At 40.8% G+C, this 24,341-nt stretch overlaps 2 protein-coding genes across 4 annotated transcripts; one reads left to right on the plus strand and one right to left on the minus strand.

Annotated features, from left to right (window-relative positions):
• Positions 1-387: 387 nt before the first annotated feature.
• Positions 388-17,300, minus strand: LOC138964856 (ubiquitin carboxyl-terminal hydrolase calypso-like). The gene is made up of 12 exons (XM_070336916.1): positions 17,139-17,300; positions 14,468-14,497; positions 13,826-13,880; positions 12,933-13,062; positions 9,334-9,515; positions 8,848-8,996; positions 8,365-8,443; positions 7,606-7,729; positions 6,271-6,670; positions 5,274-5,350; positions 3,472-3,564; positions 388-2,201 (listed from the first exon to the last, which is right to left on the minus strand). The coding sequence occupies exons 1-12, from the start codon at positions 17,200-17,202 to the stop codon at positions 1,953-1,955; spliced, it is 1,632 nt and encodes a 543-aa protein (XP_070193017.1). The 5' UTR covers positions 17,203-17,300; the 3' UTR covers positions 388-1,952.
• Positions 17,301-17,370: 70 nt separating this feature from the next.
• LOC138964858 (ubiquitin thioesterase OTU1-like) lies at positions 17,371-23,755 on the plus strand. 3 transcript variants are annotated; one of them, XM_070336921.1, is made up of 3 exons: positions 17,373-17,652; positions 19,370-19,595; positions 20,486-23,755. In XM_070336921.1, exon 3 carries the CDS (start codon positions 20,562-20,564, stop codon positions 21,522-21,524), a length of 963 nt encoding a protein of 320 aa, XP_070193022.1. In that variant the 5' UTR covers positions 17,373-17,652; positions 19,370-19,595; positions 20,486-20,561; the 3' UTR covers positions 21,525-23,755. The 3 variants fall into 3 exon arrangements, with proteins under 3 accessions (XP_070193020.1, XP_070193022.1, XP_070193021.1); XM_070336919.1 differs by lacking the exon at positions 19,370-19,595 and having other exon boundaries at positions 17,371-17,614; XM_070336920.1 differs by lacking the exon at positions 19,370-19,595 and having other exon boundaries at positions 17,374-17,652.
• Positions 23,756-24,341: the final 586 nt, after the last annotated feature.

The following is a 24,341-nucleotide window of genomic DNA, read 5'->3' on the forward strand; positions in this document are numbered from 1 at the left end:
TACTCATTCATACTACAGATGGCATTTTTTGCAACTTCTGACTACAACCTTAATAATCTCAGTCACTTTGGCCACATGGAAAGCATAAAAGAGAGGGTCTGCACGTGTGTGTGTGTGAGTGTGTGTGTGCATATTGGTCTGTCCTTTTTTCCCAAATTTATTTGAAGATGAATATGTAACAACTTCTAAACTGCAGCATCCCCAAGACTCGTGAACAAATGCTTTAGATACTGCTGCAAGCATCAGAGACAATCGAATTGTTACATTTGGTATTGAGTCTTGCAAAAAACAAAAACTTGTTGACAAACTCCTGAACAACTTATAATTATATTCTCCCTAAATACCTACTGGGATTGTTATCCTTTAACAAGAAGCTAACACATCAAGTTCGTCATCACAAAACATTTATTATGTACACATCTTTGTATTTGAACATTGCATAACTAGTTAAGATATGGACAGAAGGAATGAATAGACAATGAAACATAAATAATAACAAATCGGCAAACTCAACTGTGACAAAACAGTTACAAAACTTTGATAAAAAAAACAAAAGCTTGTAGGACTCACCTTTTCTCATGTATTACAGTGGAATCCCTTTTTAAGATACCCCCTCCTCCCCATTGTAGACTCCCTCCCTTTTAATTCCCCTTTTTTCTGATTTTTTTTAGTCCCATACATTTTAAAGCTCCTTCCGTTAGTGCAGAATATAGGATAAACATAATACTATGCTTTAAAAACCTTGTTACAAGTTGTATAGTTGTTCATTAAAACCAATCAAAACATATCTGACATATCTACCTCAGCAGTTTATTTTATATTGTTTCTACCTTATTACTTAAGTGTTATTTACACATTTCTCAAAACATTTTTAACATTCATTGCAGTTTGTTTTTTTAACCCAAGTCAAAGAGAATAAAAGTCTTTCAGTTTCATTCATTTTATTACTTCCTGTTTTTTTCACCGAGTCTGGGAGACTGTTTCTGCACTACTGTTTGGTGTACGTTTCAAACGCTTCTAACTTTTAAGTTACTTTCCTTCATTAAACCTAACTTTAACCCAAATGAACGCCTTGTTACAAGGCATATCTCATTGGCTTTTTGTCAAATATACAGTTGCAGAAATCTGTGAAAACTCGGATAGCCACTGCAAAAATAATATGAACAAACAATGCAGCAAAGAAAAGGAGCAAGCCAACAATAACATGGTGAACAGTGAAAGAACTTTTGATTTCAACCAACAGCCCAGCTGAGTCACAAACAGTCAAACTTAGTCTTTGCATTATTTCAATTGTGGATGCAGTAAATAAATTATAATCTTTTTCTACACCTGGATGTCAAACAAACGTACATTTCCAACAACTGTTTGACATGATGGCCCTGCTTCAGTGTTTATATGATGATCACAAAACACTGTAGTCATTTTTCCACAACTATACTAATGTAGCAGATCATTCAAAGTTTACACACTACACTGGGCAGGAACATTTTAAGAAAGTACATGATAACACCAAACAAAGTTGCAACAATTTGATGAGTGTCTTCTGACAAATAGGAACATGAAGGAATTAATGAGCATTTTTGAAGTCTGCATCTGCATAAAACGTGATTGATCAAACTTCTTAGCACCAAGCTTTGCTTTCAGTCTGCATAAAGGATAGTATCAACCGAACAGTAACAAATGATTAAAGCCTGTCCTTAACTTGGCGAAGTCGACTACGTGAAGATACTGCGTGAAGCTGGCCGCACAAAGCTTTAACACTGAGTTTTCTGTAAAAGGACTTCGCAAAGTCTTCATGAACTGATGAAGTCCACTTCGGGCTCAATTAAGGACAGGCTTAAACTGAAGGAATAAAACAAAACTGATTGACAAGAGTTAATACTGCAACAGAACATGAGCACCAACCGACAGACTCCCACCCACACCTGCAGACGGACACAGAGTTCACAATATCAGCGCCTTCGCTTGGGCTTTGGTCTTCTCCTGGCCGCGGCAGGGGGAGTGGTGGTCTTGGTGATGGACCTGGACGTAGAGTTTGAGGAGGGTGAAGTGTGTTTGGCACGAGCTGGAGTGTTGCTCGGCTTGCGTTGGATCATCAGGTTGTCGTTGACAAGTTCTGCCAGGTGACCCTGTTCAGCCAGCATGGTCAAGAAAGTGGTGATGAAGTCATCATAGTTGTGGGTGCGCCTGCAGTCATCAATCTGAAAAAGACAGGCGAATTCAAAATTCTTAGAAAAAGAATGGCAATAAACTTTTAACTCATTTTGGACAGAATACAAGTTGATTCACAATGCATTTACACAGCATAGAAACAAATGTTGACATCAAGCAGATAAACATAATCATTATCTCAATTATCATGCTCAGTTTCAAATTAATAGGTGCCAAAGTATAGATGCATTATCACTGTTTGTTGCATTACTACTTTGTACATTTATACACCACTCCTTCTCCCATGTAAATGAAGGTGGGGTGGGAGGGGGGAGGATGATCGTGGTGTGTATGTACCGTATTTGACGGACTACAAACCGCGACTTTAAAAAAAAAAAAATCGCATTGCGGCTTATAAAAAGATGCGGCTAAAACGTTACCTAAACTTGAATAGCATTCACCTAATGGAAGTCGCCGCAGATTTTCATTTCGCTCGATTAGCGATTACCGGTACTTTATTAGCTCTCTACTCAAGACTCGGCGCTTTTCTCTTTCTTTCGCGAATCTTCGTTTGTGAACAAGTCGTCGTGACAAGATAGCGTACAGAGAAACACCGGATGTATCAGGATCTCGCGCGCGCAAGATTTCGGTTTTTTGTGTCTCGCGATAGTTGGAGGAGCGAGAGCCGCCATGTTGTGTTTTCGTCTGCTCAAAATGTGCGCAAAAGTCGTAAATCATCCCAAAAAAGCTTATTCCGGGCGGGACTACATGTGTGTGTTGGTTACAAATTGTGTGTGTGATATTTTTCTTCAAACTTTTTCACTTTTCTTCTTTGTTTCACTTGTTTATTCTCGGAGCCGATTTCGCCAAATAACGGCCGTATTTTCGTTTGCCTGGTTGTTTTGATTGATTGACACGATCTGATTATATTTTTTTCAACGGCGGCTAATATAGTGACGCGGCCTATACGTGGCTCGTCCCAATTTTTTTTTTAAAAGTCGGGGGTGCGGCTTATAAAACGGTGTGTCTTGTAATCCGTCAAATACGGTAAAGCTTTTACTCTGTCTGCGGAGTAGCTGCCATCGGAAATGATCAGGCAAAAATATTCTGTCAATGGCAGTCTATACTTGTAACTTTTCTACAAACCCAGCAGTCCATGAACACTTCCACAGACAAACCGCAATGGTTCTAAAACATAAAAGTTCAAAACAATGCCAGAAAACACGATGATTATAAAGCCTTATATTGCTAACCCTGCTATATTTCCCTGATGTCCTCTTTTCCAACTTTTGTCCTGCAAGGTGATAAAAACAGACTTACCTTGTACTTTTTCCTCTTCTCTATCTCCTCCTTCAGGTTGGCTTCACACAGCTCAATCTCATTCTCCACATTCTTCAGCAACTCAAGCAGGTTCTGTCAAACAATATTAGTTATTACACACTTGCATTGCCACATGCAAAACCTTTCAGGTATCTTCTTGCCCACATAGACGGATATTTTGTAAATCACAACAGATCTGTCTAGCTTTATCCCATCAGACATGGGATTCAGAAAAAGTGATAATTAAGGAAAAAAAAAGTGGGGGTCTGGGGGCCGCAGAAGGCCCCCAGTAGGGTCCAGGGGCAACGCCCCTGGTCGGGATCTGGGGGCAAAGCCCCCAGAAGCTGAAGGTTTTTAGTATTTTAGACACACAAAAATGGCCCTGAAATGCATATTTCAGCTTAATCATAGCCCCCCCCCCCCTCCCTTTCTCTTCCTTCCCATGTTTCTCAAATTAATTTTACGCTAAGACTCAAAATAAGGAGGAGAAAGAGAGAGAGAGAGAGAGAGAGAGAGAGAGAGAGAGAGAGAGAGAGAGAGAGAGAGAGAGAGAGAGAGAGAGAGAGGCGGGGATGGGGGGGGGTGGTGGTGGCGTGTGACGGTGTGGTTTCAATGTTCTTACCTTGTCGGTGCCAAACGACCCCAGTGACTGATTACACGACTGGGTTTTCAGGATAGTCAGGTGCTTGTTGCTTTTCAAGTGGCTTTTGAGGGCAGTCTTTCCATTGGAACCGTAGTTGATAACATTAACATCGTTGCACAAAGTGCACTAAGCTTTTCCCGGCAAGTTGATTTTAGCAAAAGCATCGCCAACTTTCAGTTTCACGTCTTGTGTCTTCTGGCCTTTCTCGTATTTCCAGCTCAATGATACAACTTCATCGAGCCAGTCGAATCTCCAGAGATTTTTCTTGTACTTCTGCTGGTCAATTTCCCGGGATAGAACGGTTTCGTCTCGCTTTAGCTTCCTCATCATTTTGGCAAGTGGCTCGAAGCGATGTAAAAATGGCGCCGAATCATTCTCATACGGTATGCTTTAGCTTATACTGAATCCCCGATAGCTACGTTGAAACGGTGACTGTAGGAGACAAAGACACAGAGCGCGTTCCCATACGGATCGACCAGCAACAGTCTGACCGTTTTAGGAACCAACCGTTCAAGAATAGTATGGAATGGAGCGTCGCGATCAGCGGACCGGCCGAAAAACTTGGGTCTTTACCTACATATACCCCAACATTTTCTCAGCGGATTTGCACGAATCTCAAGAATGATCCCTGGAGCCTAAAAATTTACGGAATTCCGTAATTTTACGGAAGAATCCCAAGTCTGATCCCATGTAAGCGTCTGGTGGTGTACATTATCTTTTACACTAGCAGGAAGGTCTCTTTAATTGCAACATTATCACAATTGTGTCCCAAAATGCCTCTTTTTAATTACGTTAAAAATGTCTGCACTTTATTTTTCGATTAATTTTGGGAATTAGCATAATTTGAAAAAAATAAAAATTATTGCACGTAGTAAGAAAATGTCTAAACTGCATGTGTGTGTGTGTTTTCAAGCTTCAGATATTACCAACCAAATGGTATGATTACAATGCAGTTAGTACTCCACTCAACTCTATGTAATTTGTCTTAAATCTATCATTTTCGCAGCAGTTGCTGTTTGCTGTCTACACTACCTTCCGGCCTACATGGTATTCACTACACTGTGTGTACCATGTCAACACTAACACAATGATACTTGAAATAAAATTGTACACAAATATCAGACATTTGTAATGCTGAATCTATCAAAATTTCCATTACCTTGGGAGTAAATGCACCATGACTAGATTTGTGTTTTCTTTTTCTTTCACCACCATCTTTGTTGCACGACTCATCTCCTGAAAACAAAAGATATTGCAGTTACCATGGGCCCAGTTCATAATAAAGACAACCAAAAACATAAAACCTTAGTACTGTCTTCTTCCACTTTCAACAAAAGACCACATGCTCTAGATCACCTTGAATTCTATGTACTTTAACATCTATATATATATACGACTAGTGTCTGTCTGTCTGTCTGTCTGTCTGTCTGTTCGCGATGCACGGCCAAAGTTCTCGGTGGATCTTTTTCAAATTTGGACACCGTATTCAGCTACACCCCGGACACCTCATCGATGAGATATTTCAACATGTGCTCTCAGCGCGCAGCGCTGTGAGCGCTGAACCGATTTTTTGTTGTTGTTGTTGTCGGGATCCACTACCAGTAACTCTTCCTTATCTTCTCCAGTGTTTTCAGCCGCGATTATCTCCCTTCCTCCGTGTGGCGTCAATCCATATTCCCGTTACTATTTTTAGAAGGTCACTGCACGTTACTATTTTTAGAAGGTCTCCAGTGTTTTGCGCGTTTATCTCCTTTCCTGCGTGCGCCGGCAAAGCCGGCGGCTGGGTCCCAGGCACAGCCTGGTATTCGGCTCTACTTCTTCCCGGCGAAGCCGGTACCCGGCGAAGCGGGTAATCATCTAGTTACTAATACAGAGAATGGTACAAACATTTTCATCCATTTATGTCACTTACTCGTAAATACAACACACATTGCTGTCACTTTATGATTACCATCACCATTGTTAAAGGCCAAAAGAAAATAATTTTTAGTTTCCAGTGACAAGGCCAACAAATGAGATAGATAGTTTGGTAATTAAAATTAATACATTTTTTATTTTTTAAAGTTGGAAAAAAAGTCTTGGAACTAGAAACCTTTTTCTCTCTCCACCTAATGGTGAGCAAACTATGGTTATATCATATCACTGTCAACACTAACCTTCCCCTTGTAAGTGAGGACTGCTCTGACTGCTGCCGGGAGAACTGAACCCGCTTCCCACTTCAGATGCTGTGTCTGTGCTCTCACTGCTTGGACCAGATGACGACGTCCCAATGAACTTGGTCTCGATGGTCAAGGGAGTGGTCACATCAGGTATAAACTCCCGCTTTATTTTTTCTACCACCAATGCTGTATCCCCGACCTCTGCTTTGTCCAGGCTGGAGACCTGCGAAGCCTCTGTGGAAGAGGAGTCGCTTTCTGTTTTCAAGGACAGAGTGTCTACAGAAGAAGCGCTTAGGCTTTTGTCATCGCTTTTACTGTCTTTGCCTTTGGCAGAGAGCACCATGCACTCCGGGATACTTGCTGGGCTGGATTCTTGTGACGACTGCTGCTGCAAGCTCTGGTCATCATGAAAGAATGTTACAATTAAATGTAGTAGAAGCACCCTTTCAGATCCCCCAATTTAAGACTTCCTCCTTTTAAATACCCTCCTTTCTCAGACGTTCTGTTCATGGCCTCTGACGGGCGCAGAGGCGTGGTGGTAAGACGTCGGCCTCTTAATTGGGAGGTCGTGAGTTCGAATCCCAGTCGCTGCCGCCTGATGGGTTAAGAGTGGAGATTTTTCCGATCTCCCAGGTCAACTTATGTGCAGACCTGCTAGTGACTTAAACCCCTTCGTGTGTATACGCAAGCACAAGACCAAGTGCGCACGGAAAAGATCCTGTAATCCATGTCAGAGTTCGGTGGGTTATAGAAACACAAAAATACCCAGCATGCCTCCCCCGAAATCGGCGTATGCTGCCTGAATGGCGGGGTAAAAACAGTCATACACGTAAAAATCCACTCATGCTAAAAACATGAGTGAACATGGGAGTCTGAGCCCATGAACGAAGAAGAAGCTTCTAAAAATGTACCTGCATTTTAAGACTCCCTCCCTTTCAAAACCTGATTTTATTTACACCTTTGAAGGTCATAAAATGGGGGTTTCACTGTACAAATAAAATGTAGGTGGATTCTGTAGCAAATAAGAAACATCTTGTTTATAAGTCACTCAGAACCTCCTCGAGAGGTGTGCCTGCACACACACACGGACGCACATACACACACGTCCACAAATAGATTCAAGGTCAATTGCTCCAAACACAATCCCTCGATAAATAACCACGTCCTCTATCTGATCAAGCAAATGGATATTTCAAATAAAACTAGAATCAACACTCTTGCAGGACAAACACACTACTACTGTGTGGACATGGCGTTCACAAGATAAGACACATGCACAATTAAATTAAACAAACAATGAAAGTGCAAGCAGACAATAGCTATAGCCTCTACCTGCTGCATGGCCTCCAGGACAATCTTGTGATTAGTGCGTAACGTTGACAACTTCTGCTCATACAACTGGCGCTTGTCTGGGACCACCACCATCAAGTTGAAGTGGATGTCATGGTATGGCTCCCTGTGAACAAATCATTATGTATAAACAAGAGAGAAAGAGAGAGAGAGAGAGAGAGAGAGAGAGAGAGAGAGAGAGAGAGAGAGAGAGAGAGAGAGAGAGAGAGAGAGAGAGAGAGAGAGAGAGAGAGAGAGAGAGAGAAAGAACGTCTGAATGAACTTTATTTTACAAGGATAAAGGCTTAAGGCACATTGCCTTGTCTAACAACCTGTCAGAGAGAGAGAGAAAGGGAGAGTCGCGAGAGAGAGAGAGAGAGAGAGAGAGAGAGAGAGAGAGAGAGAGAGAGAGAGAGAGAGAGAGAGAGAGAGAGAGAGAGAAGGTGTGTGTTTGTGCGTGGGTGTGTGTGTGTGTGTGTGTGTGTGTGTGTGTGTGCATGGAATGGGGAAGTGTGAAAGCTGAAGATCAAGTCTTCTTCTCATTCGCTAAGATCAAGTCTTAAACTGCATGGCCACGTGGTAGGTCAGTTTCATAAGTTTATCATACACCAGTTAACCAAACAAGCGAGCTGCATACCACAGTACATAACTCTCTTGAAACAATGAAAATCTTAGTTTGTTTAAGACAGGTTTTTAAACCAAGCCTGCTCACAGTGTTGAGTGAAAGTTTGTTGCAGACCAAGGGCAAATAACTGAACTTACCCGCTTGTTGCAATGCCCAGCCGTTCAGTGATTACTCGTCTAAACTTTTCTGTCCAGTCCTCAGTCTTTTCCCAAGGACCTGATCACAGACAAGAGAACAAGTTTACCACTTTCAACTCAGTGTTGACTTCTTTTGCATGAAATTTACATTATAATACCCCAACATGCACATAATGGATATCATTATCACTACATCAGGGAACACTAACATTGACAAGCATGAAATGTCGAAGAGTCAATGCTTTACTGAGCTAAGGTTTTAATTTCTTTTATTTCTAAGTCTGTCCACAATAAAGACCACAAGCTTGAGGTACTAGTGAATGATTTGTTTATGATTAAACGTTCAAATAACGGATCTTCTTGTCTTTTGATTCACCTACAAGCATGGGGGGGAAAAAGGTTAAAAAACCTGGTGTATAATGAAAATCATTTGAGAAATTGCAAGCTACTACTGTTATTTACAAAGATAAAACTGAAGCCTACCATGATCGATAGGGTATGGTTTCAAGCCATCCAGCTCAAATAGGTGGCCGTTGATGGGCACGTAGCTGACAAAATGGAATGACTCTGAATCCATGGTCCGCACTGTGGAAATCCCAGACTGCTTCTCTGGTAACTGCTTTGGTTCAGGTCTGCAACCCACAGAAAGACATCAGTCTTCATGCAGAATGGATGACTTAATTTAACAAGATGACATGAGATATAAACATGAAAGAATGGACACAACAAAACTGAAGCCAGCAAGTACACATTTTGTTTGCACCACTGAAGATGTAAGATTTCCCCAGCAGCTGAAAGTGAAACTGATGAAATGTAAAAATTTACTGCAACAAATTTTCCTAAAGAAAACGACCCAAGACCAAGTAAGCTTGTACCTTTATCAAATACAGAAACAAACGAATAATAATGTGCTTCATGATGTTGAACTGTTACAACTACATGACTTGCACAGCTGCCAAACTTAGCTACCTTGCATGACTGTTGTGGGCCCGAGCGAGGTCCGGCATGTTGCCGATGGCATAGCCTTTGTCCTCAGGGTTCATGTGCTTGGTAAAGTCCTTGACCCTTGTCAGTGTGTCACCAAGATGCACCTTGTTGGAGTTGAGTAGCACGCTCAGCAGGGCATGGGTTGCACATGAGTTGGGGATAATCTGAAAGAACGTTAGGCAAACCTAAAGTATGTGTTCAGTTTTCACAAACACTGAAGATTCCCAACAGATTGGTACTAGTGAGGGTTGTCCAGGGGTTCGTCTATTTCATCGTATTGCCAATTATTGCATAAAATGATCAACACTACAGGTCCCTAACACTTTCCAGGTAATGTTTTCAGTGGTTTATCATTTTGTTCCGCATAATCGACTTTTCAACATTTGACTGCAAGTACTATGTATCTGTGTACATATTTGATGGCATTTTTGCAGCATAAACTTACAAATAAAATTTTAGTCAGATCCCTGCAGTATCTCAGGCAAAAAAATAGTTTACTTTCATCAGATGCCAAGCACTACAACCTTTGATGGGTGGTCGAGTGGTAAACGCACTTGCCTCGGAAGCGAGAGGTTGCGAGTTCGACCCTGGGTCAGGCCGTTAGCAATTTTCTCCCCCCTTTCCTAACCTAGGTGGTGGGTTCAAGTGCTAGTCTTTCGGATGAGACGAAAAACCGAGGTCCCTTTGTGTACACTACATTGGGGTGTGCACGTTAAAGATCCCACGATTGACAAAAGGGTTTGTTTGTTTGTTTGTTTGCTTAACGCCCAGCCGACCACGAAGGGCCATATCAGGGCGGTGCTGCTTTGACATATAACGTGCGCCACACACAAGACAGAAGTCGCAGCACAGGCTTCATGTCTCACCCAGTCACATTATTCTGACACCGGACCAACCAGTCCTAGCACTAACCCCATAATGCCAGACGCCAGGCGGAGCAGCCACTAGATTGCCAATTTTAAAGTCTTAGGTATGACCCGGCCGGGGTTCGAACCCACCACCTCCCGATCACGGGGCGGACGCCTTACCACTAGGCATTGACAAAAGGGTCTTTCCTGGCAAAATTGTATAGGCATAGATAAAAATGTCCACCAAATACCCGTGTGACTTGGAATAAAGGCTGTGAAAGGTGAATGCTCGCCCTAATAGGCTTGAGGTTTGCTGGCCGATGTGAATGCGTGATATATTGTGTAAAAAATTCCATCTCACATGGCAGAAATTAATATGTAAAGCGCTTAGAGAACGTCAAGCGCTATATAAATCTCCCCATACAATACAATAATATGCATGTATAGGGTTGACCGACCACCTTCACAATTAATGTTTCCTTCAGCTTACTACATTTATGTGCACATGTCAACAGATACAAGTAGCACAGCTGACAATACTGCATTGGGGGGAGAAAAAAAACAAAAAACACATTTACTTAGTACAGGGTTCCACATCACGTAAAATTGGAGGTATTATACCCTCTGACCCCCCAAATCACGTACGAGACGCTCTTTGAAAGGGTGTCAGTAAGTAACAATTATTTTGCCAAGAGGTATAATAACGTACGACTTGAAAGGCAAAAGGGTATGACTTTGATCGTTTTACAAACGGTACAACTGGTTATGCGACGCTCGATTTTTTTTTTGTTTTTCGCGGGAGACTAATTTTGGAAAGCTTCACTGGCGATCTCGACACGTGTTTACTGTCTCCAGGAAGTTGGCGCTGTCAGCGTGACCAGAGTTACTTCCCCTCCGCTATTTTCGGTTCTGTTGGTTCCGCGAAGACCGCGAGTGTGCAAGTTTGCAGACGATCAGTTTTGTCACTGACTTTGTGTTTGAAAATGCCACGACCAAGAAAGCCTGCTGCAGTTGATCCAAAACAACGAACTTTGACGTTTGCGATACCTGATCCTGCTGAAAGTGCTCAAACCAGTTCAAATGATCTGACTTTTCAGGAGAAGTGGAAAATTGAGTTTCCATGGCTGAGGAGAGACCATGACACCGGGGCCATGCTGTGCAAAGATTGCCGAGCCACCAAGGCTTCAAACATTTTTGGAAGGGACGGCTCAAGCAATTTTCAACGATCTGCTCTTGTTAGACATAACGAGAGTGACCAACATCGCATATCAACAGGGACATTCACAAACAGTGATGGCAAAAGACAAACAATACACAAAGCCTAAGCCAGTCAGACTGCCGGAAACAAAAGCCATGCAGACGACGGAAACGTGTCAGCAAGACGTGTGTTGATGGAGACCGTACAGTTCATGATTAATGAAGAAATCCCAGATATCAAATTCCCCAAACTTGTCGAACACATGGTAACTAATTAATTCTCTCTCTCTCTCTCTCTCATCATGTCAGATTTTAAATCGCATGAATTACAACAATGAAAAGGCTTTAGTCAACAGAACCGGGTGAAGTCAAAGCTAAGGAACCGACTCTCAGTGGAGAGACTGGCCAAAAAAATGATGATTAAACACGTAGGCACTGACCTAAAGCGTGACATCACTGGAAGGGCATTGCAAGTGCACGGAGCCATGAGGAAAAGGAAATCTGTTGACAGTGGCTGTGACTTGCAAAGCAAAACACCACTTCACCCAAAGACTGAGTAATATTAGAGCCATACAGTTGCAACGCCCTTTCAATGATGCCACGCTTTAGTGTGTTGGAACTTAGATTGAACTGTTGTTGTGGAGTCGAGACACAGTCACAAGTGTGTTGCAGATGTGAATTTCAACAGGCACTTGATAGGTGTGTTGTTAATTTGTAACCAACAACTGAACAGGCAAATAATTTCAAACTTATTGACACTCATAATAATGTTTTTGTTGTTGTGGAACTGAACTGACTTTTCATAGCATTACCCTGAATTTGTGGGGTAAAAAACTGTGTGGCACTGCACTGTTGAACTCATAATTGTCAGTTGGTGGCTGGGTTCTGGGTTATTAATAAAAGTTTACTGTTCAGAATTTCAAGCCAGTTTACTTGTTCATTTTGTGAAAGCTCTCAGCCTCTGACTAGTGTTTTGATACCCCGGTAATTGCTGTAAATGTGTAAGTGTTATTCACTTATTGTAATGCTACAAGCAAGAATTTACACATTGACATTTCACAATGGTCATAAATTATTTCCTTTATTCAAAGCACTCTCAAAATTGACAATGCAATTTGCACACATTGACATCATGCACATGCAAGAACCTGGTAAAACAGCAAAGCAATACACCGAGTCGCCGACAACATGCCATACCCTTTGATCAATCAGGAAAGGGTATGAAAACCCTTTACTTTTTTGGTGAAAGGGTATGAATACCCTTGACCTCAGAGCCTGTGTGGAACCCTGCTTAGTAACTTAATTTTGGGTGCAGACTTCAAATTTAAGTTTTTGAAGCTCATTCTCAGCAGGCTTGCAACAATTTATGCTACACTTACGATTACAGGGAGATACCATACCTGACCCCATTCTCACCAGACTGGCAAACATTCATCCTACATTTATTATGAAAGATTCAATACCTGCTCCATTCATCCATGAACTTACTTCAAATTCACAAACAGTAACTGGCACAAAGCCGACAAGTTGACATACCTGCTGAGCAAAGAAAATACTGTTGACAGCATCATCATCTGTGACGAAAGAGTCCACCTCTGGGTTCGCCTTTCTTCTACTGCGGCGTTCCTCAATCCAACGGAACAGGAAGATGAAGCCATAGACTGGCCTGATAGAAATAAATCAAGATTGGTAATGGGTATTTAAAATAACTTTTAAATTTAATATGTTAATTATAGGATTTAAATTTCGGCAACAAACTCCAAGTCCAACTTTCCTCTCATATAATTGTGGGCGCATGTGCAGAATGAAAACTCGACCTGAACGTTTTTCAGATCCTTGGATGATCAATATTCTTTCAAAAGTGTCTTGCTTCAGACTATTGCTTTATTTTCTCCTGACACACATGTTTATTATACATTCATAATACCATCAAGCAGTCTGCATCACATTAAACAGAACCAGAGCTTTGATGCAATTAGCATTCAAGAGATCGACTTCTTTACATACTTCAGTCAAATTTGCAACTGTCACCTTCAGTCACTCTCAATGTAATACTGACAGCATGGGGGCAGGCAGCAACCTGCTGGTGCTATCGTAAGCCTTTATCATTTTACGTTTAGTTCAACACATACTTGAACAAGTTGAAGTAGAAAAGAGTTTAGTTTTTTACTGCCACATAGTCCTACCTTCTTTTTCGTAACATAATTAAGTTAAACATTATAAACATAGAATTTTTTGTATTGAAAAAGTAATTGTCTGTGATGGGGTCATGAACCAAAATAAAATTCATGAACATAAACTCATTAGCATTTGACTCAAATGAGAATTATGTTAAACATTATGTGACTTCCATCCTTTCCAACTTAAGTTAAATTACATAAATTTACAAGTCATTCTGCTCAAGTCAAAGACAAACTCAAAGTACTGACCCTTCCATGGACTTCGTCAAGTCATAGATCTCTTCCACCTGGACCCCTTTCACTCCTGAAAATAAAAGTAAATGTTGAGAGAATTAACATGCATACACGCATGTACTGTACACAAATCAAACATCATTTTAGAAGATCTGATGCCTAGCTTTTCAGAAATCTTGCTTCATTTTCACTGCACAGAGTGACTGACCGAACGCTTCCGTTTTTTTTAAAAACAATTTTCACACACATGTATGCACACACACACAAATTATTTTCAACACCTGCAAATTATATCATCAATACCCTCCAAATTAAAAACAATGAAGTGGCTCTGGAAGCAATGAGTTGGTTACAGAACCACAACTGAATGACTAGCTCTAAAAATAGTTTTTTTTTGGTCTGAGATGACGGTTATCACCACTTAAGTCAAAAGTCTAGAAACAGCATTTATCGACAAACTGCAGTGCATAAATCATGACTATGGAAACAAAGAAATCATGGGAAAAGTGTTGTACAAAAATTGATTTTGAAACACTACTGATCAGATTGGTCAATCTCCTAACACCCTTGTGAAAAGGGGAAAAATCAACAACAAAAGTAGGGAAGTTTTCATGCGATTGTGATTAAATGTTATTAACAAATAATTATAGATATTACCAAAGTCTTCCAGGAGGAGGGTGAATAGTCCTGAAAAAGAAAGAAAAATGATCAGTCAAGGTACAGCCTACAGGACTCTATACAAACCATCAAGGCCACCCCCCCAAAAAGTTAGTTTAGGGCAACATGACCAAAAAAAATAGGGTTGGTAGGTAGGCTTTTTTTTCTTCAGGTGCTCTAAGTCGAAGCCGCCATTGCAACTCACAAGCTCAAAGGAAGTTACTTCCCTTAGTCTTGGTATGGTTCGCAAATTGTGCCAATTTTTTTATTAATTAATTTTTTGAAAAACAGAACAGTTTTAGGGTCGGTCGGGTTACCCTAACCCAACATAATTTTGTGTGTGGCCTTAACATAAAATCAAATGCAATACGCGGTGGCCATGGTCATGCCTTTTTGTCACGGGGCAATCTGGCTTAGCCATTTTCCGTCAATCCAGCCTATCTTCATTATAACTTTTCAGATACAGGACATTTTTAGCCTTCTAACATTGTGACAACCATCTTTGTTCTTGTTTTGCCAGATTGCGCACAAATACATCCGCGAAACAGTTGTGCACTCAATTAATTCAGATCACTTAAAGGTTACACCTTACAAGGTTTCTTAAAGTTAAACGCGAGTTGCTTGTGACTATAGCTGCTTGCTGAGCTAGGAGTAGTAGGACTAGAAGGCGAGAGTCAGAGTGTATGAAAGTTTGAAATGGTTTGATGGCTCGGTACGCAAGAATAGAACACAATTGGTTGATACCAAAAAGGTTGTCTGCACTAGTCGGTAAACAGCCATGAACAGCCGATCGGATTGGCAGCCGTGCGGCAGCCATTTTTTCTCACTAAGCAAACACCTCAAAGTCAAAGCCTACTCTCGCCAAATCCTAGCTTTCCTTGCAGCGACTATATGGACCGAGAAATGCTACTCGTCCCACTCGCCAATTCTCAAAGAAACCGGGGACCTGCCTTATCATTTTTGAAAATTAATATTTCGCTTGTGGTGGATGTAAAATCCACAGATTGAGGCATTTCTGGCATTATGAACTAAAAGGCTATTTTTTCTACTTGCTCAATCAAACTCAAATAATGAAGCTCTGTCTCGTTTTCTCTATTCTCAGTTTGACATTGACCGCATGAGACATCCAACTCCAAAATGTTGTGCGAAATTCAGCCTTGTGTTGTATTTTTTGATTGATCATTATTTTTGGTTTGTTCTAGCGGTCAAGTACAAACACTGAAATAGTAGAGGATGAAATTTAGGTCTTGCCAGTACATTAAAACCTTGTTAAACTGGAGTTTTTCTGAGATAATCGCTGACATGTTGGTATTATTTTTAGTATCCAGGGGACATAGCTACCAGTAATTCGGTTACATTATCATTATTAATATTATGAGTTATTTCTAATATGCTGACTGTTTGTTAGCAAATGATAACAGGCATGTCGAGAAAAAAGATATCAAGCATGAGCCTTTTAGGCGAATGCTGATATCGTTTGTGAGACATGACTGTTGTCATTTGCTAACAGTCCGCATATAGAAATAACGGTTTTATTACCGTTTAATTCGACCAAAACAAATTTCGAAGCGACCCCGTGAATTAGACAGAACAGCCGCAATGGCAACTTGAGCGCTCCTACCTGATTATGCCTTCAGTCAAAGAATTCTCGTGACCTGGGTCAGCCAATCAGAGTAATTACTCCTGACGTGATGAATATTCACAGATCAAATGCGTTTGACACACAACAATCTCACATGATAAACCATGCGTTTCGGTTGCTTCGCTTTTTCTTGTTGAATAGAGAGCGACAGATTTAGAACCGACTCAAGACGGATGGGAAATGACGTAAAGATACATTTGACGTAACGCGAGTGACGCAATTTCACTTGATTTTCCAAACTTAGGTAATTTAGATTTCAAGTGAGCGGGTCGGCATTTCACACTCAGAGGATGGGCGGCACCTTGCTATTCCGTAAAGCACCCACCGACAAAATTCGCTTATCGGTATTTTTTTTTTAGATAAAGAGAGTATCATCTGACAGCATTTGAAGTGTCATTCTGTAGAATAAATCATTGATATTGTTGATTTACATTTTTACTTCGTTTTGTCAATTTTTAGCTTGATATACAAAAAGGGTCCCTGCCTGAACGTTATAACATTTAACAGGTCACCTAGAATCCGTCCTGATTGGTCAAAAACCCATATGGGGCACTGAATAGACCTTTTCGGTATCTGATTCTGAGCAGCTCTCGCGAGACACGTTCTTTGTTATGCGTTGAACGTCGCGAGAACTTCGAACCTCGGCTTTTGCAGCTGGCGCGAGATCGCTGTACCACATGCTTTGCTATGCTCTAAAGTTTGCGAGAGCTTACGAGAGCTTGGAATACCGATAGGGTCTATTGGTAATAAGTTCTGATAGCGATACTGATACTAGTGATAGGGTGATGGTTATATTCTGAATCAGTAAATGACTCGGACAAAACAAAAGAAAATGGTGTATCAAAACAGCAAATCTGACACCCATTTTAAATTTGGAGACGTGCCGAATCACAAACACTGCGCTAAAAAGACGCTTCATAACTTATAACATGTAATGATGTATACTATACGTTCATCAGCTGTCAATTGTCAACAACACATGAACAACACAACCCTCAGTAGGGATTTTATAAAAACTGTACAGCATACCAGGGTCACTCTCAAGTTCAAGCCAGCCCTTGTTCATTTTCAGTAGAAACGGCGGGTACACCATTCAAGAACGAGCGTCGATGTAAATCTTTGTAGCGATTTTTGGGCCGCCAAACGACAAACTGAGGTCTTCCATTGCGAGAACTGAAGGCACTCTATGCGTTTTCAATGCAAGAAAGTCTCAACAAGGGACAGCACTCAAAAACTTTCAACGTTCTTTTTCCCATTTTAACCACATTTCAGATGGCGCGATATATCCAGTGTTAGGGTACATTTTATTGAATAAATTTGGAACAGTTCGTTTCGCAGCAGCAACAATATTAATCCATAATTTTTGACGATAAAGCTTATTCCGAAAGTTTTTTGGGGGCCTAGCTTTGCCCCTTTGTTCTCGGTCCAAGGGAGATAACGTTTTCTATGCAGTGTGGCTTGAGTCTCAAGAGTCAAGTTGAGAGGGAGACGGCTGATTATGTCAGGTAACGTGAAGTCACCTCAGTTTGTGTAGAAACCAAAGGTACAGTAAAGTTTTTCTTGAACCAGGTATACTTTTTCGCAATGTTTTTATGTTTAAAGGCTGGTTTTGATCGTAAAATTGTGACTTTTGTTGTAATTTCGACAAAATTAATATCGGTCAACATGGAATGCTAACCCAACAGGCACTACATCATGTACAATACATGCTTGATAGATCATGACTTATGTATGTTTTGAACCACAGGACAGGTACCTTTCTGGAGTAATCTAATTGATGAGTGGTTTGCTCAATTTAGCTAACTCAAATCAGATTAAACATGTATTGAGAAGGAACTATCATGATAATTGGGAAATTTTCAGTGAAAGTGAAAGATCATGACTGCATGGTAATGAAATTTCACCAGGGGCGGAGCAGTTAAGCCAGAGGTGAGGGGGGGGGGGGGGGTTACAACCTGGGGTCCGGGGTCGGTAGAAAACGCCTCTATGGGGGGTCTGAGGGTGGGGGGGCTATTGGGGGGGCATAGCCCCCCTGAAGCTGAAGAATTTTAGCTATTTTATAAACAATTTGTGGTTTATCCTTGATTTTAAACATGATCAACTGGCGGTCCTGCTAATTACCATCAACTACCGTCAACTGCCGTTACGGAACTACCGTCAACTTTTTGTGTGTCTTGAACTTCTTTTTTTCCCCTAAATGCAGGTGGCTGAGTTCGAAACTTGCGAAGGTAGCAGAATCGCCATTTGGTTAAATAAGCATGGGATTTTTGTGATTCACGAAGTAGAAGTGGATGACTAGGCGGGAGCGAGCTCGTGATTTTTTCAGGCGAGCCGTGCGATTGGTCCTGCTAATTACTGATTTAAAAATCCCAGCGTTGCTCACAGTCTTCTTCTTCTTGTCGCTCACACTAGTTGTCAGCCCGGACAGCAAGACAAATGATGCCGCTCCAGTATAAAATCCCAGCGTCGCTCACATTCGTGAGATCAAAATCTGCCTTATAGTCATCCACTTCTACTTCGTGAATCACAAAAATCCGGTGCTTATCGCCCCAAATGGCGATTCGGCTACCTTCGCAAGTTTTGAACTCGTGAGCCACCTGCATTTAGGAAAAAAAAAAGAAGTTCAGGACACACAAAATGTTGGCGGTAGTTCCGTAACGGCAGTTGACGGTAATTAGCAGGACCCTCAACTGGTGTCAGCAGCCACTCATTATTTCGTTTAAAGTTAGTATTAAATCTTTCTTCTTTTTTGACAGCGGGGGGGGGTCCGGAACCCCTATAAGTGTAACACCCCCCTAAATCCGCCCCTGTTCACCAAAATATCAAGAAATAGTGATTTCCTGGGGTTACTTACCGAATTAACTCCTTGGAAGTGACACCACGTACATACTGAAAGTGAAAGTTCTACGTGAACCTTACACAGGGCTAAATTGATCATGTTATTTCAAATTCAATAGACGATTTTTGAATAACTCGAACGTTTAGGTTTGTAGACCTGTGCATGTTGTGGAAGAGTGACCTTTTCTTGCAAAACCTCGGACAAACAAAGGATGGACCAATCATTAGCAAGGGGTCTGTCGGAAACACCTGGACCGGAGCACATAAATTTATTATACCTGTCTTAAAACAAGATTACCAGTAAAGACATACACCCCCCTGCGGGTTAGGGGGAGTCCCATATTGGTTGGGACGAGAAAGAATTTACCCGATGCTCCCCAGCATGTCGTAAGAGGCGACTAACGGATTCTGTTTCAACTTAGGTCACTCCCAGGTGGAATGGGAACAGCACGAAAATGATTCAGTGGCCCATCGCTGTCGACGACGCCAATTGTAACTGAGTGCCTAAACACCACAATCACCTTTGAAGGCGAAGTCCACTCAAACGGGATTGAGATTAACTGTTATGGCTTCTCGAAGGAAGGCTTGAACTTACTGACACACCAATGCCGCTAGACCACATCACAAACAGAACTCTACAATCCACAGGTGTTGCCCACACACACACACAAACACACACACAGAGAAGCCGTATATATATCTATATCTATAAATATATAGAGATAGATGACAGTGTATTTTTCGCGTGGCTATAAATTGATTCGACCTTTTTACTTTTACAGTAAGAACAACTTACGGGTGCAATCGTGACATTCTAAAAAGAGTAAGGTAGTAACGGGAATATGGATTGAAACCACACGAAGGAAGGGAGATAAACGCTGAAAACACTGGAGAAGATAAGGAAGAGTTACTGGGAATGGATCCAGAGAAAAACAGAGAAAAACCAAAATCGGTTCAGCGCTGAGAGCACGTGTTGAAATATCTCATCGATGAGGTTTTGTGGGGTCTCTCTGAATAAGCCCACCAAATTTGAAGCAGATCCATCGAGAACTTTGGCCGTGCATCGCGCACAGACAGACAGACACACAGACACTAGTCGTATATATATATATATACTACGTTGCAAGCCCCTGGAGCAAATTTTTGATTAGTGCTTTTGTGAACAAGAATCAATTGACAAGTGGCTCTATCCCATCTTCCCCCTCCCCCCGTCACGATATAACCTTCGTGGTTGAAAATGACGTTAAACACCAAATAAAGAAAGAAAGAAAGAAAGTAAAGACATACTACTGTATATATTTACTGGTTATATAAACAATTATAACTAATAGAAACTGTGTAAAATGTTAAATGACTATGAGTATGAAGTGGTCTTACGTACAACATTGAAGATTATTTTTCATACATTATTTATAATTCCAACATTTATTTAATTTTTTCATTTTTTGTTTTCTTTCTTTTTTTCTTAAAAGTTGCTGTGATGTACTAGGAACAAGCAAAGCTGTATTAATCGTTAAAGATGGGATCTGATGTTTCAGGATCACCCCCCCTGGCCAGAAGCAAAGCGATCAACAGTCTTCACACAAAGCTGTAACCACGACAACTCCACACAGTATGGCTGCTGCATTGAGGCTACGATGTCAAACAAAAGCTGGACTGAAATCTTTAGAAGGTTTGGAGCCGAATTCAACCATAGCTGACCTAGTGCTAGCTATATCAAAGGCCACAGCCATCCCTTCCGCCCGCCTTAAGATCAAGGTGGGATTTCCTCCAAAAGCCATTGACACCACGGACATTCACCGCAGCTTGACCGACCTCCAGGTCAGGTCAGGTGACAAGATCACCGTCGATGAAGAAACCTCCATATCTGGGGGCGATTCTCCTTCACAACCCCAGGCTAGGGTTGGAGCAGCTGAAGCTGATCGTCTTCTACAGCAGCAGCTAGCCACTGGATTGAAAGGGGTCTTACAGAGAAAAGTGGTGCCTGCCGACAACTCGTGCCTCTTCACCTCCATCCATGCTGTCATGACGGATGGCTCCATCAGCCTGGAGAGTGCCGGAGAACTGCGACAGTTGATTGCTGGTGTTGTGAGCAGCGACCCGGAGACCTACTCCGAAGGATACCTGGGTCGTCCAAACCAAGACTATGTCATGTGGATTATGAACACAGATTCTTGGGGTGGTGGGATCGAGGTTGCCATCCTTTCGAACTACTATGAAACAGAAATAGCCGTTGTGGACTGCCAGTCCGCCCGTATTGACCGGTTCGGAGAGGACAAGAATTTTCCCAAGCGTGTCTTTCTTTTGTATGATGGTGTTCACTATGACCCTCTGGTATTGGAGGCTCCAGATGGAAGTGGTGCCATACTAGAACTTCGCTTTTCTTCCACAGATGATACCGTCATGCTTCAGGCTATGGACATTGCCCGCGAGGCCCAGTCTAGTGGACAGTTCACCAACATGGCAGAGTTTGCGTTAAGGTGCCTAGTCTGTCGTGCTCCATTCAAAGGCCAGAGCGAAGCGCAGCAGCATGCCTTGAAAACAGGGCATGACCGATATGGAGAATATAGACCGTAGGCTTGCTCCTTAATGTGGGTTTTTTTTTTAAAGGACCAGCAGATCTTCAAACCAGTTTATTACCTCATTTGAGTTATAATTGGTCTTTTTTTTAAAATTTGTCCTTAAGTTAGAGTGTACTTTATATTGTATACTTTTGGAAAAAATATTTTTGTTTTGTTTACATGAAAGGGTTCATTTTAAAAATGTGCTCTGTGCATTGGTCTACTGATGTACCTGCTCAAGTATGCATGGAGTCTGCATATCATTATCATCGTGTCTGGCTTTGGACATAATCTATAGACTAGTTTAGCCTACATCTGTAGAGTTGACACTTTATGTGTGTGTGTGTGTGTGTTTAATTTTTTCTTTCATAGGTGTGACTTTTTAGACCCATGTGCATGTCTACATGATTGTACATAAATCATTGCCCATTTATTTATTCTTTCAAATTCATTTCCAAGACACTTAATTTACATTTTGGACTTTAATTTACAATCTTTTAGCTTTTCTGTGACAAAGGCATACAACAGTATATGACTATGCTATTTTGGTTTAAACAGTGTTTATTCAACAATTCATATGCATTTGAACATGATACATGTATGTTACAGATCATGCTATTTTATTGTGCAGCATCAATTCACATAGTGGGAAATAAATGATACATTGATATTTTAAATGTATGTCAATACACTTACATGTGTCTTACTAACTTACTCTTACTTTTAATTGAAGATGTATGTTATATATACATGTACTTCCATTTTTTTTCTGGGTCCTGGGATTGTTATGATATATATAACAAATAAAGTAAAATGAAATTGGGTATAAAAGAAACATACAACATGTTTTACAATGTGAGTTCCTTTTTTTCAAGGTGTATTTACTGCCTTACGGATGAGTGCTGTTTAGGGCATCTCCTGTACATTATTATCAGTGTCGTGTACTGTCATTTCCTTGGTATCTTTTGATGGATTGCTACCCCCCATGGGTTAGGGGGAAGAATTTACCCGATGCTCCCCAGCATGTCGTAAGAGGCGACTAACAGATTCTGTTTCTCCTTTTGCCCTTGTGAAGTGTTTCTTGTATAGAATATAGTCAATTTTTGTAAAGATTTTAGTCAAGCAGTATGTAAGAAATGTTAAGTCCTTTGTACTGGAAACTTGCATTCTCCCAGTAAGGTAATATATTGTACTACGTTGCAAGCCCCTGGAGCAAATTTTTGATTAGTGCTTTTGTGAACAAGAAACAAGTGGCTCTATCCCATCTCCCCCCCTTTCCCCGTCGCGATATAACCTTCGTGGTTGAAAACGACGTTAAACACCAAATAAAGAAAGAAAGAAAGAAAGATGGATTGCTTGCATATATATATATAAAATAAACAGTGAATAAAATATATGTGCAAAAAGTGTTACAAAATTGATTTTCAGGAAAAAAATGTTTGAATAAGAAAGTTACTAAAAATCAAATTTAGATCTACACATTATAGCAGTTGCTTTAGTCAAGTCTTAAGTCCAACTTTTGTTTAACATGAAATTTATCCGCAAGTAAACATAGATGTGTCTGATCTTTTGCTGGAAGGTGAACTCTGCTTATGAAATATATATATTTCTGAGCGAGATTGGATAATAAACTTTACTATTGCATATTATGCCATATTAATATATAATATATATATATATTACATACTGCTGTCAAATATTTTACTGTACATTTTAAAGCTGTCAAAACACACACACACACACACACACACACACACACACACACACACACACACACACTCACACATGCAAGCACACACACTCTCTCTCTCTCTCTCTCCCCCTCCCTCTCTCTCTCTCTCTCTCTCTCTCTCTCGCTCTCTCTCTCCCCCTCCCCTCTCTCTCTCTCTCTCTCTCTCTCTCTCTCTCTCTCTCTCTCTCTCTCTCTCTCTCTCTCTCTCTCACACACACACAGTCATACACACACTCTCCCTGTCTTTCTCTTTCTCTGCAACCCAATTAAGATCAATGCAGCATCTACTTTGTATTCCTTTGCACGCACAATTTTTGTTTTGGATTTTAAATGACTGCTTGCCACATGTACGCATATTTATTGCATGGCGATTATATTACGGGTGTAATTTATTTGAGTGATAATCACACAGTCACCACGGTTATTTGACTGGCGCGGCGCACACTGCTTTTTTTTTTAACACAAACAGTATTATTGTATTTTTTCCAATAGAAAAATAAAAGAGCTAGTCATGATCAAGCAGTGCTGGTTACTTGACTTGTGCACACAGCTTTAACACTGAAAGTATTATGTTAATGAACTTTAAAGTGCAATTGTAATGTAATTACTCTAGGCTGTTTCATGTTGGTGTCTTATTCTTATTTGTGTCTTAAATCTGGTTCAGTAATTTTTGTTGTTTTCCACTTGGGAGATGCACAGTAAGTGGAGTAGACAGTTGTTCTTCACGTTTTGATTCAAAGAAAGAGGTTGCATATCAATGACAAAGAAAATGAAATGATCACGTGCATGTTTGTTGAAAGTAAGGATACAGTACATGTACAACACAATCAAACTCATATTTTGAAATTATTGTGAAATGCTACATTCTAATTTCTAAAGATTTGGTACTGGTAGTAAGTAGTCTGTATGGTGATAATGAAAAAGTGACATTGGAACCAAAACCAAAACTAGTCTAAAATAAACTTATAAACAGATGCTTTTAATTTAAATCATTCATGTATTTTGTGAAGACACACCGACACGCAAACACACAACGGATCTAATGCAGGCATGCACACATATATACTTGCAAGCAATCAGATTAAGTTTACTTTTGCCTAA

This window comes from Littorina saxatilis, linkage group LG4 (assembly GCF_037325665.1).
Source record: "Littorina saxatilis isolate snail1 linkage group LG4, US_GU_Lsax_2.0, whole genome shotgun sequence".
Taxonomy (NCBI): Eukaryota; Metazoa; Mollusca; class Gastropoda; order Littorinimorpha; family Littorinidae; genus Littorina; species Littorina saxatilis.

Coding starts and splice junctions, on each gene's coding strand:
- LOC138964856 (XM_070336916.1), bottom strand. CDS start 17,202: ATGGTGTACCCGCCGTTTCTACTGAAAATGAACAAGGGCTGGCTTGAA. Junction 7,730..8,364: donor CTGGGCATTGCAACAAGCGG/GTAAGTTCAGTT, acceptor ATTTGTTCACAG/GGAGCCATACCATGACATCC. Junction 2,202..3,471: donor AGAAGAGGAAAAAGTACAAG/GTAAGTCTGTTT, acceptor TGTCTTTTTCAG/ATTGATGACTGCAGGCGCAC.
- LOC138964858 (XM_070336919.1), top strand. CDS start 17,556: ATGCAGTGTGGCTTGAGTCTCAAGAGTCAAGTTGAGAGGGAGACGGCT. Junction 17,615..20,485: donor GAGACGGCTGATTATGTCAG/GTAACGTGAAGT, acceptor CTGATGTTTCAG/GATCACCCCCCCTGGCCAGA.